At 28.9% G+C, this 26806-nt stretch overlaps 1 protein-coding gene across 2 annotated transcripts in view; it reads left to right on the forward strand.

Annotated features, from left to right (window-relative positions):
* LOC122503539 (bifunctional heparan sulfate N-deacetylase/N-sulfotransferase) overlaps positions 1-26806 on the forward strand; it is a 146562-nt gene that overhangs the window by 104297 nt on the left and 15459 nt on the right. For both annotated transcript variants that reach the window (XM_043614114.1, XM_043614115.1), the window contains exons 5-6: positions 20075-20327; positions 23365-23556. In XM_043614114.1, the coding sequence (XP_043470049.1) occupies positions 20075-20327; positions 23365-23556 (445 nt within the window). The remainder of the gene's footprint in view (positions 1-20074; positions 20328-23364; positions 23557-26806) is intronic.

Below are 26806 nucleotides of genomic sequence, written 5' to 3' on the forward strand. Positions count from 1 at the left end.
TGCATATGTTCATGTGTGTTATGTACAAAGGATGTGAGTGGAGGGGGGAGGGTAAAAGGGGAGGGGATAATTGAAAAGCCATCCAACACACATACAAGTTGTTGTAGAGTGCTTTCACACACAAATGTAATATAACAGAGTGAGTGGGTTTCCCATAATAGCTACAGGAAAATAATTAAAGCTCTTTATTTATTTTGTCTATCAATATAAAAAAATTTATCAATCGATAATTACTTTCACTTGTTTTTCCCTTGTAATATATTTAAATATAGAATGAAATATTTCACTTTTCTTAATCCAACTAATTTTACGACTCCATAGAAAAAAAAAATTTTTTTTGCCAACAAGAATCGAATCCGAGTTTTTGAATTACTAAACAAGAGACTTTTCCACTACACCAAAATATATATTTTTTTAATTTAGAAAACTATTACTTTTTCATAAACTTTACAAAAATTGTTCTTTATTTCGAGTTTTTAATAAAATTACAAAACTAATAAATTAGTAAAAAATATTAGTAATAAATTATTTAAAAAAAAACGGAAAATAAATTTTTGAATGAAGCGGAGAAAAGAGAAAAAAAATCTTCCCCAACGGGATTCGAAACCAAGTTGTCAAATTCAGAGTCCATTAACTTATCCACGAGGCTATTGTCAATTATTTTTGTCACTTCGACAAAACTATTTAAATATGATTTCTACACTAAATAAACTTATAAAAAATATATTTTTTCTAAATTTTACAATTTAGAGAACTACCATAATTATTTTTATATAATTTCTACGAAAGTAATTTTCAATTTTCTTTTGAAATTTAATTTTCAGTTTTAATTCTTTGTTAATTTTAACGAATTTTCCTAACTTTGTACATTCATACAAACATTCTCTTTAAAGTTCTTAATTAAATTACAAATATAAATTAATATTATAAATCAGTAATTATAAATTATAAATCCGTAATTAGTAAAAAAAAACGAAAATAAATTTTTGAAATCAGGAAATCAATTTATTTTTTTTTATTAAAAATGGAATTTTTTAATTTCTGTTCACTGTAGAAAGTAATATAAAACGGAGAAAAGTAGGAAAAAAAATCTCCCCCAACGGGAGTCGAAACCAAGTCCTCAAATTAACAGTTCATTACACTGTCCTCGAGGCTATTGACAAATTTTTTTTTAAATATTTACGTCAAAACTTCTCAAATGTAATTTTTACTGTAAATAATCGTTTAAAAAATTTATCTTTTCTCAATTTTACAATTTTGACAACTAGCATAATCATTTTTAGATAATTTCGGTAAGAAAATAATTTTTAATTTATCGAAAATTAATTACAAGTTTAAAGTTTTCCGTTAATTTTAACGAATTTAGTAGGAAAAAAAATCTCCCCCAACGGGAGTCGAAACCATGTTCTCAAATTAACAGTCCATTACATTATCCCCGAGGCTATTATAAATTTTTTTTTATTTTTATGTAAAAACTTCTAGAATATGATTTTTACACTAAATAAACTTGCAAAAAATACTTCTTTCACTAAATTTTACATTTTAATGAATTACCATCACTATTTTTACAAGATTTTTAAAAAATAAACAATTTTTAATATAACGAAAATTAATTCCCAACGTAATGGAAAATGAAGCTCTATAATGTAACGATAATTAATTTTCTAATTAGTTAATTTCTACAATTGTAATTTCATTGGGTGATTTAAAGGGGTGGATAAGGTGGCTTGAGGGGGGGGGGAGTGAAGGCGCAGCATGGCGAAAGGGGGGGAGAGGAGAAGAGAAGAGGTAATTTGATACTGCTGCTGATGTATGACAAGTAATAAATACGAGTATCAGTTTAACGTACGCCACACGTCTCTAGTTATATATGATCAATGAGAAGCAGTAGTGTCATGTATGTAGTCTAATGCACATATCCGGTCATTAGTCGCTTTATGACTATGTAGTATCGATGATCAAGTTAATGTTGGATGGCTAGACACGTATCTAATTAGAGTAAAACTAAATTACATTTACAAAATATTAAGTTTTAGGTAATAGAAAAAAAAATAATTTTAATTCAATATTAATTAACAATTATTAGCCTTGAATTAAGTTTAAATTGACCTACAAAAATTATTTTGACCTTTTTGACCTTTTTTCACCTAACATAAGTATTTATACCTTTTGACCTTTATTTTGACCTAAACAAATTATTATTACATTTTTGACCTAAACAAATTATTTTTCCATTTCTGACCTTTATTTTGACCTAACAAAAATATTTTTACCTTTTTTACCTTTATTTTGACCTAAACAAATTATTTTTGCATTTCGGACCTTTATTTTGCTCTAGAAAATTATTTTTACCTTTTTGACCTTTATTTTAATTTACAAAATTATTTTTATCTTTTTGACATTTATTTTGACCTAAAAAAGTTATTTTTACCTTTTTGACCAGAATTTGTAACTTTACCCAAATACATCAATTTTATAAATTTTTATATCTCAATTTGTACAGTAATTTATAGTTTTTACGGAAAATTTGACTTAATATTGACCTAAATTTGACCTCAAGTTGACCTAAATTTAGCAAAATTGTCCTAATGTTGTCTACAATGACATTTCTGGTTATAGACCTAAACCAAAGTTTTCTTCGACCTATTCGACCTAATTTGAATTAAAATTGTCCTAAAATTGACCTCAAGTTGACCTAAATTTAAAGCAATTGTCCTAATTTTGCCTACAATTACATTTCTGGTTATAGACCTAAACCAAAATTTTCTTCGACCTACTCGACCTAATTTGACTTAAAATTGGCCTAAATTTGACCTAAATTTAGCATTATTGATCTAATTTATCTACAATGACATTTATGATTTAATTCTTCAAAGTTTTGTTCAACCTATTAGACCTCATTTGACCTAAAATCGATCAGCAATAAACTCATATTGGCTTAATTGACCTAATGGACCTAAATATGTAAAGTTTTGATTGGATATCAATTTGTAAATTTTAGTATTAATTTGTAGATAATTTTATTTGACTTAATTTTACCTAGTTTAACAGAAGTTTGACCTAAATTTACACATATGGATTTAATTTGACCTACATTGACCAATGAAAATTTATTTGTAAATTTCATGGGATTGTGACCTTATTTAAAAATAAGTTGCTTACGACCATTTGTAGTTTTACCTAAATGTAAAAATAATCTACAACTTTATACCTGCAAATTTGACCTAAAAATTTATATTATTTACCTACGAATCTAATTTTTGACCTAAATTTGTATTTTTTTCGTATATCGATCGTAAGTGTTAGACGAACAATAACGTTTCACGTAAATTTGAAAACTATTTTACTTATGTAAAATCAAAATTTGACCTAATTTTGAAATTTAGGTCCATTTTAACAGTTGTTTAAAAAATATGAATAACTGTTATAATTGCAAATAAATAAATTTAACAGTTTTCTTATTTCCGTCATTAATAATACTCTTATTTTTTTATATTGACCTACATTTTAAAATTTTAGGTCAAGTTTAACAGTCGAATTTAAAGTTTTAAAAATTGTTATAATTGAAAGGAAATAAATTTAACAGTTTTCTTATTCATATTATTTATAGTAGAGTTATTTTTGTCCATTTTGACCTAAATTTACAAATTTTAGGTCAATTTTAACAGTCGAATAAAAAATATGAATAACTGTTACAATTTCAAATAAATAAATTTAACAGTTTTCTTACTACCATCATTAATAATACTCTAATTTTTTCTATTTTGACCTACATTTTAAAACTTTAAGGTCAAGTTTAACAGTCGAATAAAAACTTTTAAAAATTATTATAATTGAAAGTAAATAAATTTAACAGTTTTCTTATTCATATTATTTATAATACAGTTATTTTGATCCATTTTGACCTAAATTTACAAATTTTAGGTCAATTTTAACAGTCGAATTAAAAATATGAAAGATTGTTATAAATGAAAGTTAATAAATTTAACAGTTTTATTATTTATAATACAGTTATTTTTTTCCATTTTGACCTAAATTTATAAATTTTAGGTCAATTTTAACAGTTGAATAAAAAATATGGAAAATTTTTATTAATGCAAATAAATAAATTTAATAATTTTCTTGTTACCATTATTTTTAATACTCTTATTTTATTCTATTTTGACCTACATTTTAAAATTTTAGGTCAATTTTAACAGTCGAATAAAAAATATGAAAACTGTTATAATTAAAAGTAAATAAATTTAACAGTTTCCTTATTCGTATTATTTATAATACAGTTACTTATGTCCATTTAGACCTAAATTTACAAATTTTAGGTCAATTTGAACAGTTGAATAAAAAATATGAAAAATTGTTATAATTGAAAATAAATAAAATTAATAGTTTTCTTATTCACAGTATTTACAATACAGATTTTTTTTTCTTCATTTTGACCTAAATTAACAAAATTTTAGGTCAAATTCTGCAGAAAAACAATAAATGTTTGTAAAATTGTTATAACTAGAAATAAATTATTTAAATGGTTCGACGAAATTTGTTTGCAAAAAAATAGGAATTCATTATGATAATTAACCAACTTGAACGAATTGGAGTTGCTTGTCAATGGTTGGTTGATATTTTCAAACGCTTTTCAAAATTAATGATTATTCGATCTAAAAAAAAGCCCTTTTGCGGTATCGACTAATTATTCCTGAACATTCTCCATTAATTTGATACGTCCTGTATATATATTCTCTATAGTCTTTCACTGTCAATTGCCTGTCAATCACTATTATCTCTCCTCGTTCTGCCCAATTAGTCACTGGTGCAATATTTGGAAATTTTTTTTTTCATTTCCTTCTATTATTCGATTCATTTATTTTATTTTTCTTTTATCTATTTTTGGTATTATAAAAGAAAAAAACTGTTCAAAATTTTTTTTTCTTTTTCCTTTTTATTGATAATTTTACAATAAAAAAATTCAATATGAAAAAAATTTCTCAATATGAGAAAATAATCAAATTAAAAGTAATTGTAAAAATTGCAAAGAGAAGAAATAAATTTTTTGAAATGAAGGTAAAAATTAAAGAGAAATTTACAACAATTTAGAGAGATAAATTTTAGATGAATAAAATTTTTTTTTTTAATATTCTAGAGGAATGTGAAATGAAAAATTGGGAGTTTGAATTTTTTTTTGGTCTTCGTGAAGTAAATCAAAATGTAAACACATTTTTGTGTGTGGTATATACATGTAGGGAGAGATATGAAAAAGAATTTGTGACGACAGGCGTGTACGATATTACGTGTGAGAGACATCCAGCGAATCGCGACAGCTTGTCATTCTCATGAAATAGCAACGAGAGCCCCCGCAAAAAGGAGGGGAAAAAAGGAAAATGAAACAAAGAAACAAGAAATGCGACATAATATAACAATATTTGAACAAAATTCTTCTTTTCATGAAGAGAGAATTTAATATGAAAAAAAATATTTCAATAATTAGTCCTAGTGCTGATAATTCACAATTTTAACTTTAAATTACTAATTGACTCAAACAATCCAAGTAGAGGTCAATTTTTCCACTAATTACATGAGAGATATTTTGATAATTTTAACCATTTTTTTCACCGCTTGTGAGAGAATATTTTCTCTTTCTTCAGTTTAATTTAATTCTATTATATGGGGGAGAATTTCTTTCCTATTTGCAGTACACATAGTTGCAGAGGTCAATTTTTTCACCACTTGTGAGAGAGATTTAGTGTTAATTTCTAAAACTTGTTTCTCCGCTTGCGAGAGAAAAATTTATCTTTCTTTTCGTTAATTTGTTTCCCTATTTAATTCCCTATTTACAGTACACTACGACATGAAGGTCAATTTTTTCACCACTTGTGAAAGAATATTTATTCTTTCTTTAGTTTAATTGGTTTCTATAATATGGGGGAGAATTTCTTTCCAATTACAGTATATATACTTGCAGAGGTCATTTTTTTACCACTTTTGAGAGATTTATTTGTTAATTTCTAAAACTCGTTTCTCCGCTTGCGAGAGAAAAATTTCTCTTTCTTTCCGTTAATTTGTTTCTTTATGGGAGAATTCCCTATTTAAAGTAGACTACGACTTGCAGGTCAATTTTTTCACCACTTGTGAGAGAGATTTAGTGTTTATTTTAAAGACCTGATTCACCGCTTGTGAGAGAAATTAATTTCCAAACACATTCGAAAAATATAACATAAAACTCTGAATCTACTTGCAAAGGAATTTCAAGAACGGTCAAATAACGGTCAAATATTTCACCACTTGTGAGAGAAATTTTTCCATCATTTCAAATTAATTTTTCACCACTTGCGGGAAAGAAGGATTTCTCTGAATTTATTTAATCAATTCTTCCGGTTTTTTTTATTCTGACCTAAGCGAAAATTTAGGGAAAAAAACAACGAGGCACTGAGTAAACTTTTTACGAGGTCTGTTATCTCCCTCACTCTCTACTTTTTTTTGAGGGGTAAATCGTAATAGAACTCACGGGAGAAACTCGTAGAAATGTAAATTAGGCTGGATGCATTCAGTTTTGGTTGGGTGAAGTGAGGGGTGGCGAAGGGGTGAGGGTGAACGATTTACTGCGAATGAACCAAGTCGATTTTTTGGAGAAGGGATGGAAAGGGGGGACAGACATTTTTTTGCATGTTGGCAATGGGGGAGAGATGTCAATGTCGCCTGCAAATAGGCAATCCAACTCACGCACCGAGTTTTATATTCCCTTTTTTTTTGCTCGATTTTTTTTTCAACCGTGTCAATAAATTATTATTGATCTAGTAAATATTTGTCTACACTGACTCTAAGAGAATTTATAATATTTTTTTTTTTCAGTCAACAAAATAAAAATACTGGTGAATAATTTTTTTTTCAAAGGAAAAATTTTCTTTTTAGTCAAAAAAATACTAGTAAATAATTTTTTTTCGAAGGGAAAATTTTTTTTTACTAAAAAATTGTAATTTTAGGGTTGCCAGAAACATTTAACTGTTGTTTTTCCCTGATTTCCAGACAAAATTTTAATTTTTTCCATGACCCTAAAAAATATTCTGATTCACTCTAAAAATTATTACATAATCAAAAAAAATCTTCTTCAAAATTTCAAATTACTTTCATCATTTTAATTCAATTATTATTTTCTATCATTTTTAAATAAAATTCTTCTTCAAATCAATTATTTCGACAAATTTTTAGTAAAGTTCTTTTGAGAATTTTCAAATTCATTTGCTTACAATTCAATTTTAAGTGAAATTTCAATTATTCGGAAATTCTTCAATTAAATATGTATTCAAAAATGAAAACTTCAAATAATTTCGAAAAAAATTCAATTAAACTTTCTCAAAAAAATTAATTCCACAGAATTGTTAATTAAAAGTATGAAAAATATTCAGATTTTCAAAGATTTTAATTTGAAACTTTTACAAAATTCAATTATTATCTGAAACTGATCTAAATTGATTTAATTAATTTGAATAATTGAATTGTTTCAAAGGATTTTAATAAAATTTCTAGGAATAATTACATTTTTCAAATAATTCGATTAAAATTGTATTAAAAATAATTAAAATTCTACAATAAGTTTTATTATTTATAAAAAGTAATTTATTTATTGCGAAGAATTATATAAAAAAGTTTCAAACAATTGACTTTTTACGAAAAAATTTATGTAAATTCTATTTTTAATAATTGAATTGCTGTGAAATTTTCATTATTTTAAAAAATAATTAAACATTTGTGTAGAATTTTGTCAAAAATGTTTTTAAATAATTGAATTCTTTTGGGAAATTTTATTAAAATAATAGATAATTATAAAAAATAACTAAATTAAGAAAAATTATTGAAAATAATAGAAATTTTGCAATGAATTTTATTAAAATTCTTTAAAATAATTGAATGTTATTACTTTTGAAAATAATTGAATTCTTGTGATGAATTTTGTTATATTTTTGAAAATAATTGATTTTCTCCGAATAATTTTATTATTTATGAAAATTATTAAATCCCTGAAAGGAATTTTAAAATTTAATAATAATTGAATTACTGCGAAGAATTTAATGTCAAATATTAAAAAATTTGGTTTTTTTTGAAAAAAATTTATGGAAATTCTATTTTAAATAATTAAATTTCTGTAAAATTTTTTTTTTTTTTAAATTGAATGTTCATATAGAATTTTATTAAAATTATTGTTTAATAATTAAATTCTTTTAGAAAATATTATTAAAATAGTAGAATATTGAAAATCATTAAATTCAGGAAAATTTTTGAAAATAATTGAAATTTTGCCAAGAATTCTTGTGATGAATATTATAATTTATGAAAATAATTGAATTTAAAATAATTTTTATTAAAATTTCTGAAAATAATTGAATTTTCTCAAAGAATTTTGCTAATCATTTATAAAGATAATTGAAATGTTGACAATTTTTTTTAGAATTTTTTAAAATAATTGAATTTTTGCAAAGAATCTTATTAATTTTGAAAATAATTGAATTCTTGTGATGAATATTGTTTTTTTTATCAAAATAATTCAATTTTGCAATGAATTTCATTAAAATTGCTGAAAATAATTGAATTTTGTCAAAGAATTTTGCTATTCATTTAAAAAGATAATTGAAATAATGATGTCAATTTTTTTAGATTTTTTAAAAATAATTGAATTTTACAATGAATTTTATTAAAATTTCTGAGAATAATTGAATTTTGTTGAAGAACTTGCTATTCATTTATAAAGATAATTGAAATATTCATGTCAATTTTTTTATTAAATAATTGAATTCCTGCGAAGAATTTTATTAATTTTGAAAATAATTTAATTCTTGTGATAAATATTGTTATTTATAAAAATAATTGAATTTTGCAATGAATTTTATTAAAATTCCTGAATATACTTGAATTTCGGCGAAGAATTTTTCTATTTATTAAGATAATTGAAATATTGATGAGAATTTTTTTTAAAAATTTTGAAAATAAATGATTTTCTAGACTGACTTTTTCCTGAATTCTTTGATTTCTCTGATCTGTGGAAACCCTGAATTTGTAAAATTTCAATTTGGGATAAGATAATTTTACATTTTGGAATATAAAAACAGTAAAATTGAAAGTATAAATAAAAAAAATTCTTACCGCAAGGATCGAACCCGAGCTCTCGAATTATTAAGCATCTGACTTGACCACTAGACCAAAGTGAAAATTCATTTTAATTTCATTTAATTTTTTAATTTAACGCTAATTTACACTGAAAATCACTTTTATATGACCACTCGGGGGTTTTCGGGGTCGTAGATTTCAAATCTGTTGTTAGTTTTTTAAAATAAAAAATGGAGATTCTAAAATGTCGGATCCAATATGGCGGCCAATTTTTTTAAAAGTGCTCGAATTCATTCGAGATTTATTACTCGGGGGTATTTGATGCCACTGATTACGAATATAAGATTAGTTTTTCAAAATAAAAAATTTCAGAAACAAAATAATGGATATTTTTTCTTCAAATCCATTTAGAACTTCTTTCTTTCTCAAAAATACATTATTCTCTTTGAAAACGTGATTCGTCAATATAGGTTTCTCTCTGTCTACTTTTGAGTTACCATTTTAATTTTCTAATGCTTGCCAATCTCTTACTCCAACGATGACAAAGAAGAGGGGTTCTTTTCTTTCTTCTATATGCGGTGGTAGACGAAGGACGTTTGGAAGATGTAGGAGGTATAAAAGAAGGGGGGGGGGGGGTAAGGTGAAATAACTGCAAGATGAAATCGAGGGTGGTTGCTTGAGGAGAAAGGGGTCACATAGAAAGAGAGGAGAGGGTTGGCGCGCTCACAACGAAATCCTCGAGACCCGACAAGGCCGAAGAATTTAAGAAAATAGGATTGAACTAAAGCGTCGCGTTATGGCGGTTGGCACGAAGAAAAGAACGGTTTTTTTTTCTTTTTCTTTTTTTTGTCAAGACTATACCCCAAGCATCTCTTTATATCGCGCAATGGAATCTAATTTGAAAGGATCTGGCCGCCGTTGAGCTACCCATCGTTTTATTGTCCCACCTCAACCTCACCCCCCCCTCCCTCCCATCCCGCTACACTGTGAGGACGCCACGATTCACATTTGCATTATTGTCGTGAAATTTACGTGAATTCAACGAATAAAATAACGTCTTGAAGAACGAATTATTTATATTTTAAACGAACGAGGAAAATTAATTTTTCTTTATTTTATTCAAATTGTATTTTTTTTCTTTTTGGTAACCATAAATAATTAATTTCAAGAAACATGAGTTGTAATAACAACAATTTTTGATTCTAAAAGCGAATTATTTCACTACTCCTGTGAGGTCAATTTTCCATCCAATTTTTAGACAGTTTATTGGAAATTCCATGTTAATATTTTAGCGTTTGTGAGAGAATAAAGATAAAAATAAAAATGTGGTAAAGAATAATATAATTGAAAACTTTTGCCAAAATTTACTCACATTAGGTCATTTTTTCCACTACTTATAAGAAGGATTTGTCAATAAATTCAAAACGTTATTACACCGCTTGTGAGAGAATTAATTTTTCGAATTATCGTAATCATAAATAATTAATTTCAAGAAACAAGAGTTGTAATATCAACAATTTTTGATTGTAAAAACGAATTATTTCATTACTCCTGTGAGGTCAATTTTCCATCCAATTTTTAAATAGTTTTATAGGAAATTTCATGTTAATATTTTGGTGTTTGTGAGAGAATAAAGATAAAAATAAAAATGTGGTAAAGAATAAGAGTAATGAATATTTTTGCCAGAGTTTTCTCACATTAGGTCATTTTTTCCACTACTTGTGAGAAGGATTTGTCAATAAATTCAAAACGTTATTACACCGCTTGTGAGAGAATTAATTTTTCGAATTATCGTCATTACTTGAAAGAGTTTTTCGAGAAATTCGGGTTTCAGATAGTGGATTCAAAGGTCAATTTTTACCCCACTTAAATAAGAAACTCCTCATGACAATTGCGATTTTTTCTACCACTTGTGAGAGAATTTTTCAACTCTATAAATTGTCTAATTTTTGCATCAGTTTTAATTGAAATTTCTCTGCATATTTTGAGATTTTTTCTTTAATTTTCTCTCTTTTATCCTTTTTGTGAGTGATTTCCTCTCATTAGGCTTTGTAATTAAACAAATTGAAGTGTGAATGAGTGAGAGAGAGCGAGGTGAAAATTGGGGGAAAAATCTTTTGGATTACCTCTCTTGGATAATGAGGTTAGCGTTTGAAATATGAAGATAAGGAATTTGCTCACGTGTCTAACGAGGTGAAATTAATTCGGTTTCCAGTAACCACATTGTCTTTATAGCCACAGTGTCTTTAGAAACACCTGCTGAGAGAGAGACAGACTAGAATCTCTTGGCATTTCTATACAAATTAAACAGCTTTCGAGTTGGAGCTTAATTAGCGTTTTTGTTTATGCAACAAAAATAATAACTGCGAAAATCTGTTTTATTATTAGAATTGTTATAAATTGTTAATAATTATTGATAAATATTATTATCTAATATTTTTATTATTGTTTTTTTCTTCTTATTATTATTATTATTATTAATATTTTTTTTGCTTAGGGACTTTTGGGAAATCTGCCTACAGATGCCTTGGATTCCGCACTCCAAGATTATGTGGGGTTGGTACAATGAAACAAAAGGAAATATTAAAAAAGGATAAATTAATAAAAAAAACAAATTAAAAGCTGTTTAAATTACGCTTTTTGACGGCCGTCGAGATCCTTCCTCGACATAACCGAGATTATGAAGTTCTCGACTTGCCGCCAATTGTCTTCTGACTGGGTCATCAGCGATACCATGTTCTCCGGTGTAACTTGACTGTTTACACCTTGAAACATGGCTTGCCTCTCCAAGTCCCATTTCTTGCATGAGAAGAGGGTGTGCTCCGCGTTGTCCTCAGGGAACTGGCAATATGCACACACCTCGTCCTCGCGTAATTTAAAGCGACACAGGTACGAGTTAAAACACCCGTGACCTGTGAGCGCCTGAGTCAAATAATAGGAAACCTGACCGTGTTTCCTATTTATCCAGGTGGCGAGTGCCGGGATAAGGCGATAGGTCCATCGACCTTTTCCCTCACCATCCCATCTTTCCTGCCATCTTTCTATGAGCCTGTGCCTCGCTTCTTTGCGGATCAGGCCCTTGCTTGGTCTTAATTCCTCATCCAAGGAACTTCTTTCTTTAGAAAAGAGAAACATTTCTTCCCTTTCCCTCGCCAAAAGATCTACTGGTGGGACACTTGCAAGGACCTGCACAGCACTCGTAGATACCGTCTTATATGCAGAGATGATACGCGTTGTTATCGATCTCTGCGCCGACAGTATCTTTTCACAGATGGTCACACATCTTTTACTCCTCAGGGATGGGGCCCACGCTGGTGCTGCATAGAGCATTTTAGCGTGGGCGACACTCGCCACCAGTCTCCGTTTTTGTTCACGGGGTCCGCCTACGTTCGGCATTAACCGTGAAAGATTAGCCGCACACTCTATCGCCTTATTTGACGCCGTAGCCAGGTGGTGGTGGAAGTTTAACCTTCCATCTAACTCCACACCAAGATATTTAATTTGCTTACTCCACTTGACCTCGAATCCGTCTATCACGATTCGTGGGAGCTCATAACCACGTCTGTCTGTGATCAGCAGTGCCTCGGTCTTTTCCAGGGCCATTTCAAGACCTCTGGTATCCAGCCAGCTTTTAGCTAGTCGCAGACATTCGTTCACCAATGTCCCAAGAGCCTCCTCACTTCCGGCAGTGCACACGAACAACGCGTCGTCCGCAAAGCCGACGATCACCGCACCTTCGGGCAGATCCATCCGCAGAAAATCATCGTAAGATACATTCCATACAAATGGACCCACCCTCGAGCCTTGAGGAGCCCCACGCTGCATCTCTTCCTTGAGAGTGCAGGTGTCTCCCTCATATATAACCCACCTGTCGCTAAGATAATTATCCATTATCCGCAACAAGTAGGGCGGCATGTTTTTCTTTTCCATCGACTCGATGAGATCTTTCCATCTTGCGGAATTAAACGCGTTGCGTATGTCAATTGCTACCAACGCGCAGAAGCTCTTCTTTTTCCCAGGTCCCAATTTGTTTTTTCCTGCTTTGGCTATGTCCACAACTGCCTGGATGGCATCAACTGTGGACTTGCCTTTACGGAAACCAAATTGGTAATCGGATAGACGATTCTCTTCGGTCAAGTGGCCCTGCATTCTCTGGAGAACCATATCCTCTAGAAGTTTACCCATCGTATCTAGCAGGCATATAGGCCTGTACGATGAAACCTTATCTAGAGGTTTTTCACCTTTCCTTAGGAGGACTAACCTCTGTCGCTTCCAGTCGCGGAAGAACTCTCCTCTCTCAAGGCAAAGATTAAAGCATCGAAGCAGAATCTGGGGTGAAGTGTCGATAACCAACTTTAGGATCTCGTTACTTATCCCATCGATTCCAGGCGCCTTGCCTGTTTTCAATCTTTTGCCTGCTTTTTGCAGTTCACTAAGTGTGAAGAGTTCTTCCTCTTCGACTTTGCAAAAACTCCAGTCCCTTCTAAGGTATGGTTCCGCAGGAGGAAACAAAGAACTTATTATCTTTCTGACCCAATCGGGATTGTCCAGGCCGGGGGTCTTTTGCCTCGTCACTAATTTCTTAGTCACGAGTTTAAAAGCCAGACCCCATGGGTCCTTATCGACTTCCTCGATTAGGTCCTTCCAGCTACGGCGTCGCGACTTGCGGATCACTTTCTTGAGGTTCTTTTGCGCCGCCTTGAAAGCCTCTTTCAGCAAGGGATCTCCCTTAGATCGGGTATATGTCCTTCTTGCTTTGAGGCATTCCTTTCTCAATGAGGCCAGCTCCTCTGACCACCAGTGCAAGGATTTTCTTACGGGAGTGGCGCCTTTGCGTCGCATTGACGCATTGCAAGCGGTGACTATCATGTTCCTCACCGCTCGAACCTCCCCATCCAGACTGCTCGGCCTCTTCACCCAGCCCAAGTCCTCAATTAAAAGGGCTTCTCTTAGGGACCGGCCGAACTTTTCCTTGTCGAGTCTCTTCATATTCCACGATTATTATCCTAATTAACTAATTAAAAATATTTATTTCTTAATTAAAAATGCTAATTAGTTAATAAAAACAATTATTAGTTACTTAAAAGTGCTACTTAATTAATTAACAATATTAGTCGATTTATTATAAATACTCAACAATTAATTGAAACTACTATATTAATTAATAATAAATATTACTGAAAAATGGAATTCTTTGGAATTAAATTTATAGAAAATATACATATCTCGCTGAAAGAAAATAAAACAGTACACTGTAGATCACTTCTGTGGAGCTTAATATTATAGTTGACATAATGAACGTTCGGAAATTGCGTTAATTATACAGTGAATCTCTTTGGATAACTGACTCACTGGCTTCAATTCTACCATCAGCTAATTAGTGTCTCTAATTTTCCAACAAGATATACCAATGTCCAATGTTGAATATCGACAAATTAACAGAGAATTTCGACAACTCTAATTGTCGCGAATTTCTACCTAATACATATGTCTATACATACTGTGTGTATGTGCATCAGAAATTTTACTAACGATTTTGACAATAATTAATGGACAAAGAGATGATGAAAATTAATTATAATAAGTGGAAATTGATTTTTATGTTCATTACTTGTAAGGGGGTTTTTTTTGCTTTTTTCTAATATTTGTGATTTTAAATTTTATTTGCGGTATTGATTGTAGGTCAGAAATATTTTAGTCATTCGGGGTCAATTTTTACATCAGTTGTGAGGAAGATTTTTTAATAAATTTAAGGTTTCTTTGTACCGCTTGTGAGAGAGATTTTTTTTCTTCTTTCTAATATGTGTGGTTTTAAATTTTGTTTCTGCTATTGATTGTAGGTCAGAAATATTTTAGTCATTCGAGATCAATTTTTACATCAGTTGTGAGGAAGATTTTTTAATAAATTGTAGGTTTCTTTCTACCGCTTGTGAGAGAATAGGTTTTTCAAATTAAAACTACTGATTGCTAGGGTTTATTAAGAAATTCGTTTATTTTGTTCCTTTAGGGAAAAGGTTAATTTTTGTATTATTTTTAAGAGACTCGTAAGAGAGAAATTATGAACTCTTTTAACGCTTGTGAGAAAGAAATGTTATTTACTTCTTCAGCACTAGTGAGAGATTTTGAAGGTCGATTTTCACTTTGATTATGAAATAAACTAAATGACAATTGCGGTTCAATTTCTACCGCTTGTGAGAGAGAAATTCTTCCACTTCTTCACCACTTGTGAGAGAGATATCGTTGACTCTTCCACCGCTTATAATATGAACCTGTTGATAATTACGATCTTTTCACCATCATAATAAGTTTACTTTTTCATCGTTTCTAAAAGAAAAAATCATTCGAATTTTCACCACTTGTGAGAGAGAAATTATATCCATTTTTCACCGCTTGTGAGAGAGATTTCAAAACCTCAACATCACAATTTGTAAAGGACTGAGAAAGAGGAATAGACAGAGAAAGAGTGTTGCTGATAATTACAATTCTTTTACCCTCCAATTTAAGAGAAAGAAATTATTTACTTTCTCACCGCTTGTAAGAGAGAGTTTTATTTCTTAAAAAGAAAGAAAAAAGAAGAGGTAAATACAGGAGTTAAATTAGTCGTGTAATAACTTAAAGTTGTATTTAAGGGAAATGAGAGTTGATCAATCTTTGTATGCCGGTGATAAAGAATTTTATTGTTGGAATAAAGTCTCTTGAATCGAGTTTAGAATACTAATGTATTTTCAGGACTCAGTGAGCCAGAAGGACCACAAAGGGTAACCGGGGGAGATGAGACAAAAAGGGTAGGTCGCTGCTAGCACAACGATGTCGCAACCGTAAAGGCAACCAGCCCAAGTTTCCGGATTTATTGGGAGGCGGAAAAAAAGAATTGTAATCCTCTTTCCGGCAATACCGCATCCTCCCCCCCCCTCTCTCTCTCTCTCTCTCTCTCTCTCTTCATTTAATTTTTTTCTCTATTCTTCTGCATTTCTTTTGGAAATATTCAAAATAGACGAAATTTATTTACTTCGAGGGGAAATTTTCAGTTTTAAAAAAAGTGCAGTTACTACACTGTTAATACGCTATTATTACACTATTATTACACAATTATTGCAGAATTATTAATATTATTAGGGAAAGAATTCAACTATCTTACTAAATATCAAAATTCTCTCCAGAAATTCAATTATTTTCAAAAATTAAAAAAAATTCTGATCAATATTTCAATTATCTTCATAAATAGCAAATTTATTCGCCGAAATTCAATTATATTCAGGAATTTTAATAAAATTCATTGCAAAATTCAATTATTTTCATAAATAATAGTATTCATCACGAGAATTCAATTATTTTCAGAATTATGAAAATTCTTCGCAAAAATTCAATTATTTTTAAAAAATCTAAAAAAAAATTGTTTTCAACATTTCAATTATCATTATAAATGAATAGCAAAATTCTTCGACAAAATTCAATTATTTTCAGGAATTATAATAACATTCATAGAAAAATTCAATTACTTTCATAAATAATAGTATTCATCACAAGAATTCAATTATTTTCAAAATTAGTAAAATTCTTCTGAGAAATTAAATTACTTTCAGGAATTGTAATAAAATTCATTGTAAAATTCAATTATTTTCAAAATTAATATAATTCTTCTGAGAAATTCAATTACTTTAAAAAAAAAATAAAAAGAATTATCGTCAAAATTTCAATTATCTTTATAAGTGAATAGCAAAATTCTTCGACAAAATTCAATTATTTTTAGGAATTTTAATTAAATTCATTACAAAATTCAATTATTTTATTTAATAAATAATAGTATTTATCAGAAGAATTCAATTATTTTGAAAAGTAATAAAATTCAATTATTTTCAAAAGTAATGAAATTCAATTATTTTCAAAAATTTTTCTTAATTCAATTATTTTAAATATTTTACTATTTTAATAAAATTTTACAAAAGAATTCAATTATTAAACAAAAATTTTAATAAAATTCCATACGGACAATCAATTATTTTTCAAAAAAATACAAAATACACAGAAATTCAATTTTATTTAAAATAAAATTTCCATAATTTTTTTTTTTTCAAAAAAATCAAAACTTTCAAGAGTAATAGAATTCAATTATTTTCAAAAATTTTAATAAAATTCATAGCAAAATTTCAATTATTTTCAAAAATTGTTAAAAATTTTATTAAAGTTCGTCGAAAGAATTCAATTATTTAAAAATTTGTTTATTAAAATTATGTAAGAATTCAATTTTAAGAAACATTGAATTATTATTCAATAAATTATCTATGTTTGTATTTTAATAATTTAATTCTCGTAGAATTTTCTAATAAAAATTGATTTAAAAATTAATTTCATTTAAAGTTTCAGATATATAAAATATATAAAATATATAAAATATATAAAATAAAATAAAAATAAAAAGAAGTAAAAAATAAAAATTTACAAAAAAAGTTAACAATCTTATAGTTGATTCCCTCCACAATTTATTTATTTTACGAAAAAAATAAAAACTTCTATATTTTAATTTAATTAAAAAAAAATTCCCCCTTTAAATAAATACAGAAAAGAATGATGAAAAGAAAAAAGAAGATGAGAGGAATTAGAGAAAAATGAAGAGAAGAAAAAATGTATTTAAAGGAAAATTAAATTGTTCTTTATAGAGGTTAATAATGCACTAACAATGAGATCTTGGTTTTGTGTTTTCTATATGCAAAAAAAAATACTTTATGTACTTTATATTGAAACTTTTTAATTTATATTTAATGTAAAAGAAAAGATAAAAAGTTTTTAATAAAAGCGGATTCGTCGGAGAATTGATTATCTTTTGAAAGGAGATGAGATGTTTGCATTGAAAACAAAAAGAAAAAGGGAAAATCTCTAGGAATTTTTTTTTTCCTTCTTTTTCTTTTTTCTATATTAAGAGTATTGCCCTCTGGCGTTAGGGAAAAAAGACGGGCGGAGATCCTTTTGTTTGAGTTGTACAGAAATTATAACGGGAGTGACGTTGAATATATATACGTATATATAGATGAATATGAAAACTTTTGACCATAATTATTTGTTTCTTTTTTTAGAAAAAGCAAAAGTAAAATAGAAACAAAAAGACACAAAGTGTGATAATTTAAGATTTAATAAAACTGTAATATCTTAATTAATTACTAAGTATTAAGGTTTGTTCCTGGAATTACAAGGTATTTAGAGTTATTAACTATTTTTCAACCACTTGTGAGAAAAAAAAAGTTTTCAAAGTAGCTTTTCAAGATGAGGGATTATTCAGAAAGTGTATTTTTCGTTTTTTTTAGAGGAAAGGTCTATTTTTACATTATTTTTAAGAGAGACGAAATGAAAATTACGAAATTTTGTCTACCGCTTGTGAGAGAATCGATTTTTTCGAATTAGCGCTATTGATTACGAGGTTTTATTGAGAAATTTGTTTTTTTTTGTTCTTTTAGAGTAAAGGTCTATTTTAAAATTATTTATAAGAGAGGGTAAATGACAATTACGAAATTCTTTCTACCGCTTGTGAGAAAATCGATTTTTTCAAATTAGTACTATTGCTTACGACGTTTTATTAAGACAATCGTTTTTTCTGTTCTTTTAGAGTAACCGTCTATTTTTACATTATTTATAAAAGAGACAAACTGATAATTACGAAATTCTTTCTACTACTTGTGAGAGAGAAATTATTTTCATTTTCATTGCTTGTTAGAGAATTAATAAAGGTCTATTTTTGATACGCTCTAACATAAAAAACTGGATAACGGGTGAGGTTTTTTTTACCACTTGTGAGAGAGAAATGTATACAATTTCTCTCTCACAAGTGGTAAAAAAAACCTTGATTAATAATTGCAATTATTATAAAACAGTAAAATTCTTCTAAAACACAATTACTTTTTTTGTGAACAAAATTTACTGTTTGTAGAAAAAAAATTTTTCAATTTCATTCTGAAAGAAAGAAAGAAAAAAAATTTTTTTTCATTGGCAAAGTTTATATAAAATTTTTCTTTTTGCCAACGTCTGCACTTAAAATGACTTCTCTGGACAGAAGAGAGAGAGAGAGAGAGAGAGAGAGAGAGAGAGTGACCAGGAAAATTGTGTTTACTTAGTCCCAACGGGGAGGAAAAACAACGGTTATTTCAATCCTTATTCTCGAAAAGCAGAGCTTTCAACAGTTTGGTTTTCTTTGCACTTTTTTTTACAAACCTCTTTTCTTTCTCTCTCTTCTCTCTCTTTCTCTCTGTTTTCACCATGGAAAAGCGTCTTTTCGTTATTTGCGACCAAAGTGCAAGAGACCCGCCCAACTTGAGAATGAAACAAACCAAGATTGATTACCCTTCCAGAATACAGAATTCATTTTAGGTAAAAAAAAAGAGGTGAAAAAAAACTTCTCTCCTTAGAAAAACTTTTTTAGTGAGCACAAGAAACGTTAAATTTAAAACGATATAATTTATTATCCTGACTAATTAATTAAAATAAATTGTCTTTCTTAAATTTCTACGAATTAAGTAATTTAATTAAATTTTTTCTTTCTATGTAGGTGTAATTTTACACTTATTTTCTGTATTGCTTGCGAGAGAAATACTTTAGTCATTTAAGGTCATTTTTTACGACACTTGTAGGGGGGGATTTTTAATAAATTTCTAACATTTTTTTACCACTTGTGAGAGCACTAATTGTTTCAAATTAGCGCTATTAATTGCAAGATTTTATTGAGACAATCGTTTTTTTTCTTTTTTGAAGTAAAGGTCTATTTTTACATTATTTATTAGAGATGATAAATGATAATTACGTAATTCTTTCTACCGCTTGTGAGAGAACAAATTTTTTCAAATTAGCGCTATTGATTGCGAGGTTTTATTAAGAAATTATTTTTTTTTGTTTTTTTAGGGTAAATGTCTACCACTTGTGAGAGAGAAATAATTGTTTATTTTTTCACCGCTTGTGAGAGAGAAATTTACCATTATTATTATTTTTATTATTACAGGTACAAAGTTGAAGTCGCCGGTAAATCATTGCCAGTTCTAACGAATCTTGACAAGGGAAGATATGGGGTGTTGGTGTTTGAAAACTTGAACAAATATCTTCAAATGGACAAATGGAATCGTGAGCTACTCGATAAATATTGCCGGGAATACTCAGTTGGTATTGTTGGATTTGCACCACCAGGAGAGGAGAGTCTTGTTGGCGCCCAACTCAAGGGCTTTCCACTTTTTATACACACAAATCTCAGACTTAAGGTTCGTTTTCTTTTTTCTTTAGTTAAAAAAGCGTAAAAATATTTAATTTTGTAAATTAATGACTTTTATTATTATAAAAATTAAAAAATGTCAACTTGATATAAAATTATAATTCTAATTGACAAAAATGTTGTTTCAAAAATTTTTTTTTTTTTTGGGAGAAAAAAGATAATAAAAATTTTTCTGTTCGTAGGATTTTTTTTTTTTAAATTTTGATAGAAAATTCGCTTTATCAGCTTTTAATAGAAAAAAAGAAATTTATGACGAATTAGTGTACACGTATAAAGTGCATACGGGTGCAAATTTGCAAATTGGCAATTTTAGATAAAATCACAAGTTGAAGAGGGGGGGGGAAGTCTATAATGCGACTGACGTAAATGAAAAGTTTGAAAATTTAATGCGATACGCTTCACTGATTCGCCATTAAAGTTACATTTAGTGCTATGGTAGAATTAAATTGATTACTTAATGTTTATTTACATTTTTCTACTTTTTTTCTTTTCTTCATATTCTACTCTTTACTTTGCTCTAACTTTTCGAATTTTTGAAAAACACAAATTTGACTTTCTATTTACTGTCATATTTTTTAATTTGTTTCTTTCTACTTCTAGTTTCTACTCTCATTAACCTTTCCACCTTCTACTTCCCTACTTTATATTTCCACCTACTCCTTACTTTTTGTTTTTCTACTTTCTATTTTCTATTTTTATTAATTAATTACTATTCACTTTCTTCTTGCTATTTTTATTAATTCCTTACTATTGACTTTCTACTTTCTACTAGTAAATTTATACTTCCTGATATTTTACTTTCTACTCTAAATTTTCTACTTTCTACTATCAACTTTTCATTTTTTAATTCTTGATTACTAGTAGAAAGTAGGTAGAAAATTGGGGGAAAAATTACAGGAAAATTGAAGCAAGAAGTAGATAGTCGAAGTAGAAATCAAGATGTATAAAGTTAATAGGTTGTAGAAAATAAAAAAGAAAGAGTTTCAAAGTAGAAAGTAGAAAGTAAAAAGTATGTAGTAAAACATTTACCAGTAGAAGTAGAAAGATATTTGTAGAGAGTAGAAAGCATGAACAAGAAAATGAATAGTAGAAGGTAAATAATAGAAAGTAAATAATGGAATGCAGGAAGTAAAAAAGCATGAAGTAGAAAGTAAAAGTGAGAAGTAGAAAATGGAAAGTAGAAAGTAGAAAATTGAAAGTAGAAAGTAAAAATGGAGAGTAGAAAGTAAAAATGGAATTTTGCCAGTATAAAGCTGGAAGTAGAAAATGAAAAGTAGAAAATTTAACAGAAAGTAAGAAGTCACTAGTGAAGAGTAGAAAACAGGAAACAGTAACTAGAAAATAGGAAGAAGAATGTTAAAGACAAAGTAGAAGTGTAGAAAGTAAAAAACTGAAGGTTCAAAATAAGACGTAGAATTTAATAAAGCAAGATAGTAGTAGAAAGTAGAAAAGTGAAAAAACTAAAAAAAAATAGGAAGTAGAAAATAGAAAGTAGAAAGAAAAAGTAGAAGTAGACAATGGAAATTAGGGAGTAAAAAGTAGAAAAGTGAAAAAAGTTAAAAATAAGAAGTAGAAAATATAAAGTAAAAGTAGAAAATAGAAATTAGGAAGTAAAAAAGAGGAAGTAGAAAATAGAAAGTAGAAAAAAGTAGGAAGAAAAAAATGGTTATTAGGAAGTAAAAAGTAGGAAATAGAAAGTAGAAAAAAAGTAGAAGTAGAAAATGGAAATGAGGAAGTAAAAAGTAGGAAGTAGAAGATAGAAAGTAGAAGGAAAAGGTAGGAAGTAAAAAATGGAAATTAGGAAGTAGTAAATAGAAAGTAGAAAGAAAAAGTAGAAGTAGAATATGGAAATTAGGAAGTAAAAAGTAGGAAATAGAAAGTAGAAAAAAGTAGAAGTAGAAAATGGAAATTAGGAAGTAAAAAGTAGGAAGTAGAAGATAGAAAGTAGAAGGAAAAGGTAGGAAGTAAAAAATGGAAATTAGGAAGTAGTAAATAGAAAGTAGAAAGAAAAAGTAGAAGTAGAATATGGAAATTAGGAAGTAAAAAGTAGGAAATAGAAAGTAGAAAAAAAAGTATAAGTAGAAAATGGAAATTAGGAAGTAAAAAGTAGGAAGTAGAAGATAGAAAATAGAAGGAAAAGGTAGGAAGTAAAAAATGGAAATTAGGAAGTAGAAAATAGAAAGTAGAAAGAAAAAGTAGAAGTAGAAAATGGAAATTAGGAAGTAAAAAGTAGGAAGTAGAAAATAGAAAGTAGAAAGAAAAAGTAGGAAGTAGAAAATGGAAATTATGAAGTAAAAAGTAGGAAGTAGAAATTAGAAAGAAATAGTAGGAAGTAGAAAATGGAAATTAGGAAGTAAAAAGTAGAAGTAGAAAATGGAAATTAGGTGGTTGGAAATACAAGAAAAGCTAAAAAGAGTAACAAATAGGAAGTGACCAATTAAAAAATATGAAATTTAGCCTGCTGAAAGTATAGAAAGTAGAAAGCAAAAATAAAATGCAAAATGTAGAAAATGTAAAATAGAAATTAAATAGTAGGGAGTTAAAAATTCCAAGTTAACAATAACAAACAAAAAGTAAAATCTACTTCTTGTATTAATTTTTTAATTAATAAGCATTATTTAATAGTATAAAGTAGAAAGTAGAAAATAGAAACTAGAGTGTAGAAAGTAAAATGTTAACTATATAGAGAACAAAATTTAAAAAAAAAGAATAAAACAGAACAGAAGGAATCGCAAATAAAAAGCTGAAATAAGATGTAGAAAGTAGAAAACAGTATACATAGAATTTAAAATTCTCAAAAAGTACCTATAATAAAAAATTTCTCTTTATCTATATTTAGGAAATTGGAACATTTCTGTAATTGATCCACTGTTCAACTAGCGAACAATTTCCACTTTATATTCTTTTCTCTTCTCTATTTTCCAATTTTTTTTTCTTCATTTCTTTTTTTATTGCATTGCTACTGTGACAAAGTCACATGACGAAAAAAAGGAACTTTCTTTTTATTTTATTTTTTTTTTTTGCAGGATGCCCAGTTGAATGCTGCATCGCCTATTCTGAGATTGACGAGAGCTGGCGAAACTGCTTGGGGACCACTTCCTGGTGGTGACTGGACAATTTTCCAACCGAATCACAGCACGTACGAGCCTTTGGCCTGGGCTCATCGAGACAGTCTCAATGATCCAAACGATAAAAGTCCCCTCGCCACTGTTATTCAGGTAAAAAATTTACAAAAAAAATTTTTATATAATATATAAAAAAAATATTAAAAAACGAAGTTTGTAAAAAAGAATTCCTTGAAAAAAATTTCTGCAAGAAAGTTTCTATAAAAAAAATTGATATAAGAAAATTTATTAAAAAAAAGAAAAAATTTATAAATGCAAGTTTCTATTAAATAATTTAAATATAAAAATTAAAATTAAAATAAAAAAAAGTGAATTGAATATTAAACTATTTTTAAATATTAATTAATTTAAAAAAATTGAAAGCATTTGAAATTAAAAGAATTTAAACGCTCTTTGGAATTTTTATTTTTACCTGTATTTTATTATAATTGGAGTTATTTTAAAAAGCACGAATTTCTCTCAATCTCTTCCTATTGTCTCTTAACGTGAAATTTTAATGACTGTTAATTAAATTTCAAAATTTAATTAGTAAGCTATTAATTACGTTGATTGATGCATAATTCTCACAATGTTCTGTCGTTTTTATTTCCTGTTTTTCAATTTCCTTTTCTTTTTCTTTCATAGTGAGAGGAAGATTTATTTTACAGATTTTTTTTTTTTTTTTGAAATTTTGTTTCTCTCATGAGATTTTATCAAAGAAAGAGAGCGAGAGAGAATAAAAAATAACCAATAACGTATAGTAATTGGAGGAGTCGATATTCGATTACGTTTTTGGCCTCTTTGCGCGTTGGAGTTTGATAAAAGCCAATTAAGAGTTACACTGTTAATTGATGGGATTGTCCCACTCCCCTCCCTTTCTCCATCACCAAAAAAAAAAAAAAATCCCATTATTCTCGGTGTGACATTGTTCGTTTATTTGTTTTTTTTTCCTCCATCTACTATTTATATGTACTATGTGTTCGCACTTTCGAAACTTCATTATTCTACTGACAAACGGATAAATATACTTTTTACGTTAAATAAAATTATAGACACACATTTCTCTATTTTCTCTTTTTTTTAATCATCAACTATTTTTATGCAAACGATAATATTACTGAAGTTTACTTTTAACATTAAAAAAAAATTTCTAACCAAAAAAAAAGAGGATTATGGAAAGAGTGGAGGTAAAGATGGGGAAAAACACGGTTTTTTGAGGGTCTTTACCCCCGCTTTTTTGAAAATTATGACGTGGTAGGCAATTTTGGGACCTGGGATCGTTTTCAGAGGATGTCAGTACAGTGAAAACCACTCCGATAATAAAATTGAAACAATATAAGGAGAAAATTTTTTTAAAAAACCGTTTTTGGGGGGTTTTACCCCACTTTTCTCGAAATCATGACGTGATTGACAACTTTATGACCCGGGATCGTATTCAGAAGATCAAAATACATTGGAAACCACTCCCATATAAAAAATAAAAAAATCAACTTAAAATTTCAAAAAAACACGTTTTTTGGGTTTTACCCCCACTTTTTCTCAAAATAATGACATAGAAGGTAATTTTAGGACCAGGAACTCATTCATAGGATCAAAATACAATGAAAATCACCGCAATATCAACAGCAAAAAAATATAACTTGAAAATCCCAATAAACACGTTTTTCGGGGTTTTACTGTTTATCCCCACTTTTTTCAAAATCATGACGTGGAAGGCATTTTTTAGACCCGGGATCACACTCAGAGGATCAAAATTCATTGAAAACCACTACGATAACAAAGGCAAAAAATTATAAATCGAAAATTTCGCAAAAGAACCGGTTTTTGGGTCTTTGCCTCTTCTTTTTTCTAAATCATGACGTTGTAGGCATTTTTTTTGGATCGTATTCAGAAGATCGAAATACATTTGAGAACACTCCGATAACAACAACAACAGAAAAATATAACTTGAAATTTTTAAAAAATATGTTTTTTGGGGGTATTTTCCCCCACTTTTCTCAAAATCATGACTTACAGACAATTTTGTGACCCGGGATCGTATTCAAAAGATCAAAATTAGAAGCATGACCTATTTTCTACACATATACATGACTAAAATACATTATCTTGGATCACCCCTCATCCTTCCCCCTTAACTTGAATGTACCTTAAAATTCCACGAATCGACGCTCTCCGTATATTCGTGATGTTAACCTAAAGAAAAGCCCTCTCTCTCTCGCGCCTTGAAGGAATCTTGCAATCACAAAATTCCAAACTAAATGTAAATGTATGTGTGTATATGTAAGTGTATGAGAGTGAAGGCAAAAGGGGTTTTCTAGGAATTGTTTTTCCCCCGTTATGTGTCGCCTCGCACACATCATCCCTCTCACTCTCTTTTACCCTATTCCCAATTCCATTATCCTTGTTTCGTTCCTATACACATAGAAATACTATATACCTTCTCAACATAAAATGTAGCGCACTCGCGGAAATTCCTCATTTGTTTTATTTCAACCAACCGAGTCCGACACCCCCTATCCACCCACTCTCACTCACTCACTCCTTTACCTTATATCACCCCAAAAACACTCATTCTCCGGAGTCTCACTTCCTTCCAACAACTCTGACTCTCGTTTTTCAACAAAGCTCCCTTTTTGCCCTCCATTTTGCTGGGCGAAAAAAAAAAAGAAGAATATAGTAAGACAGAGAGAGAAAATATGCACCACCATCACTTTGGAGAAAAATTGCAAGCCAACAAATAACTGCTTACCAGAGAAAAGAATGAGTACTCATTTTAGTGTTATACTTTTACTCACGTGGTCGGTTTCGTGATGTGGAAAAGTCTCGACAAAGAAAAAGGGAACTTTAAGCAGTAGCACGTAGAAACTTGGGTGGTAAAAACTTGAGAAATCGTTTTATAATGCGTAATAATTTTTTAAAAAATGCCTAACTTACAGTAAATACAGTCGCACAAAAAAAGTGGCAGGAACCGGAGAAACCGCTGCTCACCAATTTTCATAAAAATCCAACCGTTTTTTTAAATTCTCGTCCGCCATATTAGATCCGCCATTTTGAATTTTGAAAATCTGACTGCAGATCGTTATCAGCGACCTCGAAAACCCCCGAGTAACAAGTTTTCTGCTAATGTATGAGCAATTTTGAAAAAATGTCCGCCATATTGGATCCGCCATTTTGAATTTTGAAAATCTGACTGCATCTCGTTATCAACGACCTCGAAAACCCCCGAGTAACAAGTTTTCTGCTAATATTTAAGCAATTTTTAAAAAATGTCCACCATATTGGATCCGCCATTTTGAATTTTGAAAATCTGACTTCAGATTCATAATCAGCGACCCCAAAAATCCCTAGATACCAAGTTTCATAA

Source organism: Leptopilina heterotoma, unplaced genomic scaffold (genome assembly GCF_015476425.1).
Source record: "Leptopilina heterotoma isolate Lh14 unplaced genomic scaffold, ASM1547642v1 Lhet_264, whole genome shotgun sequence".
In the NCBI taxonomy this organism is placed as follows: Eukaryota; Metazoa; Arthropoda; class Insecta; order Hymenoptera; family Figitidae; genus Leptopilina; species Leptopilina heterotoma.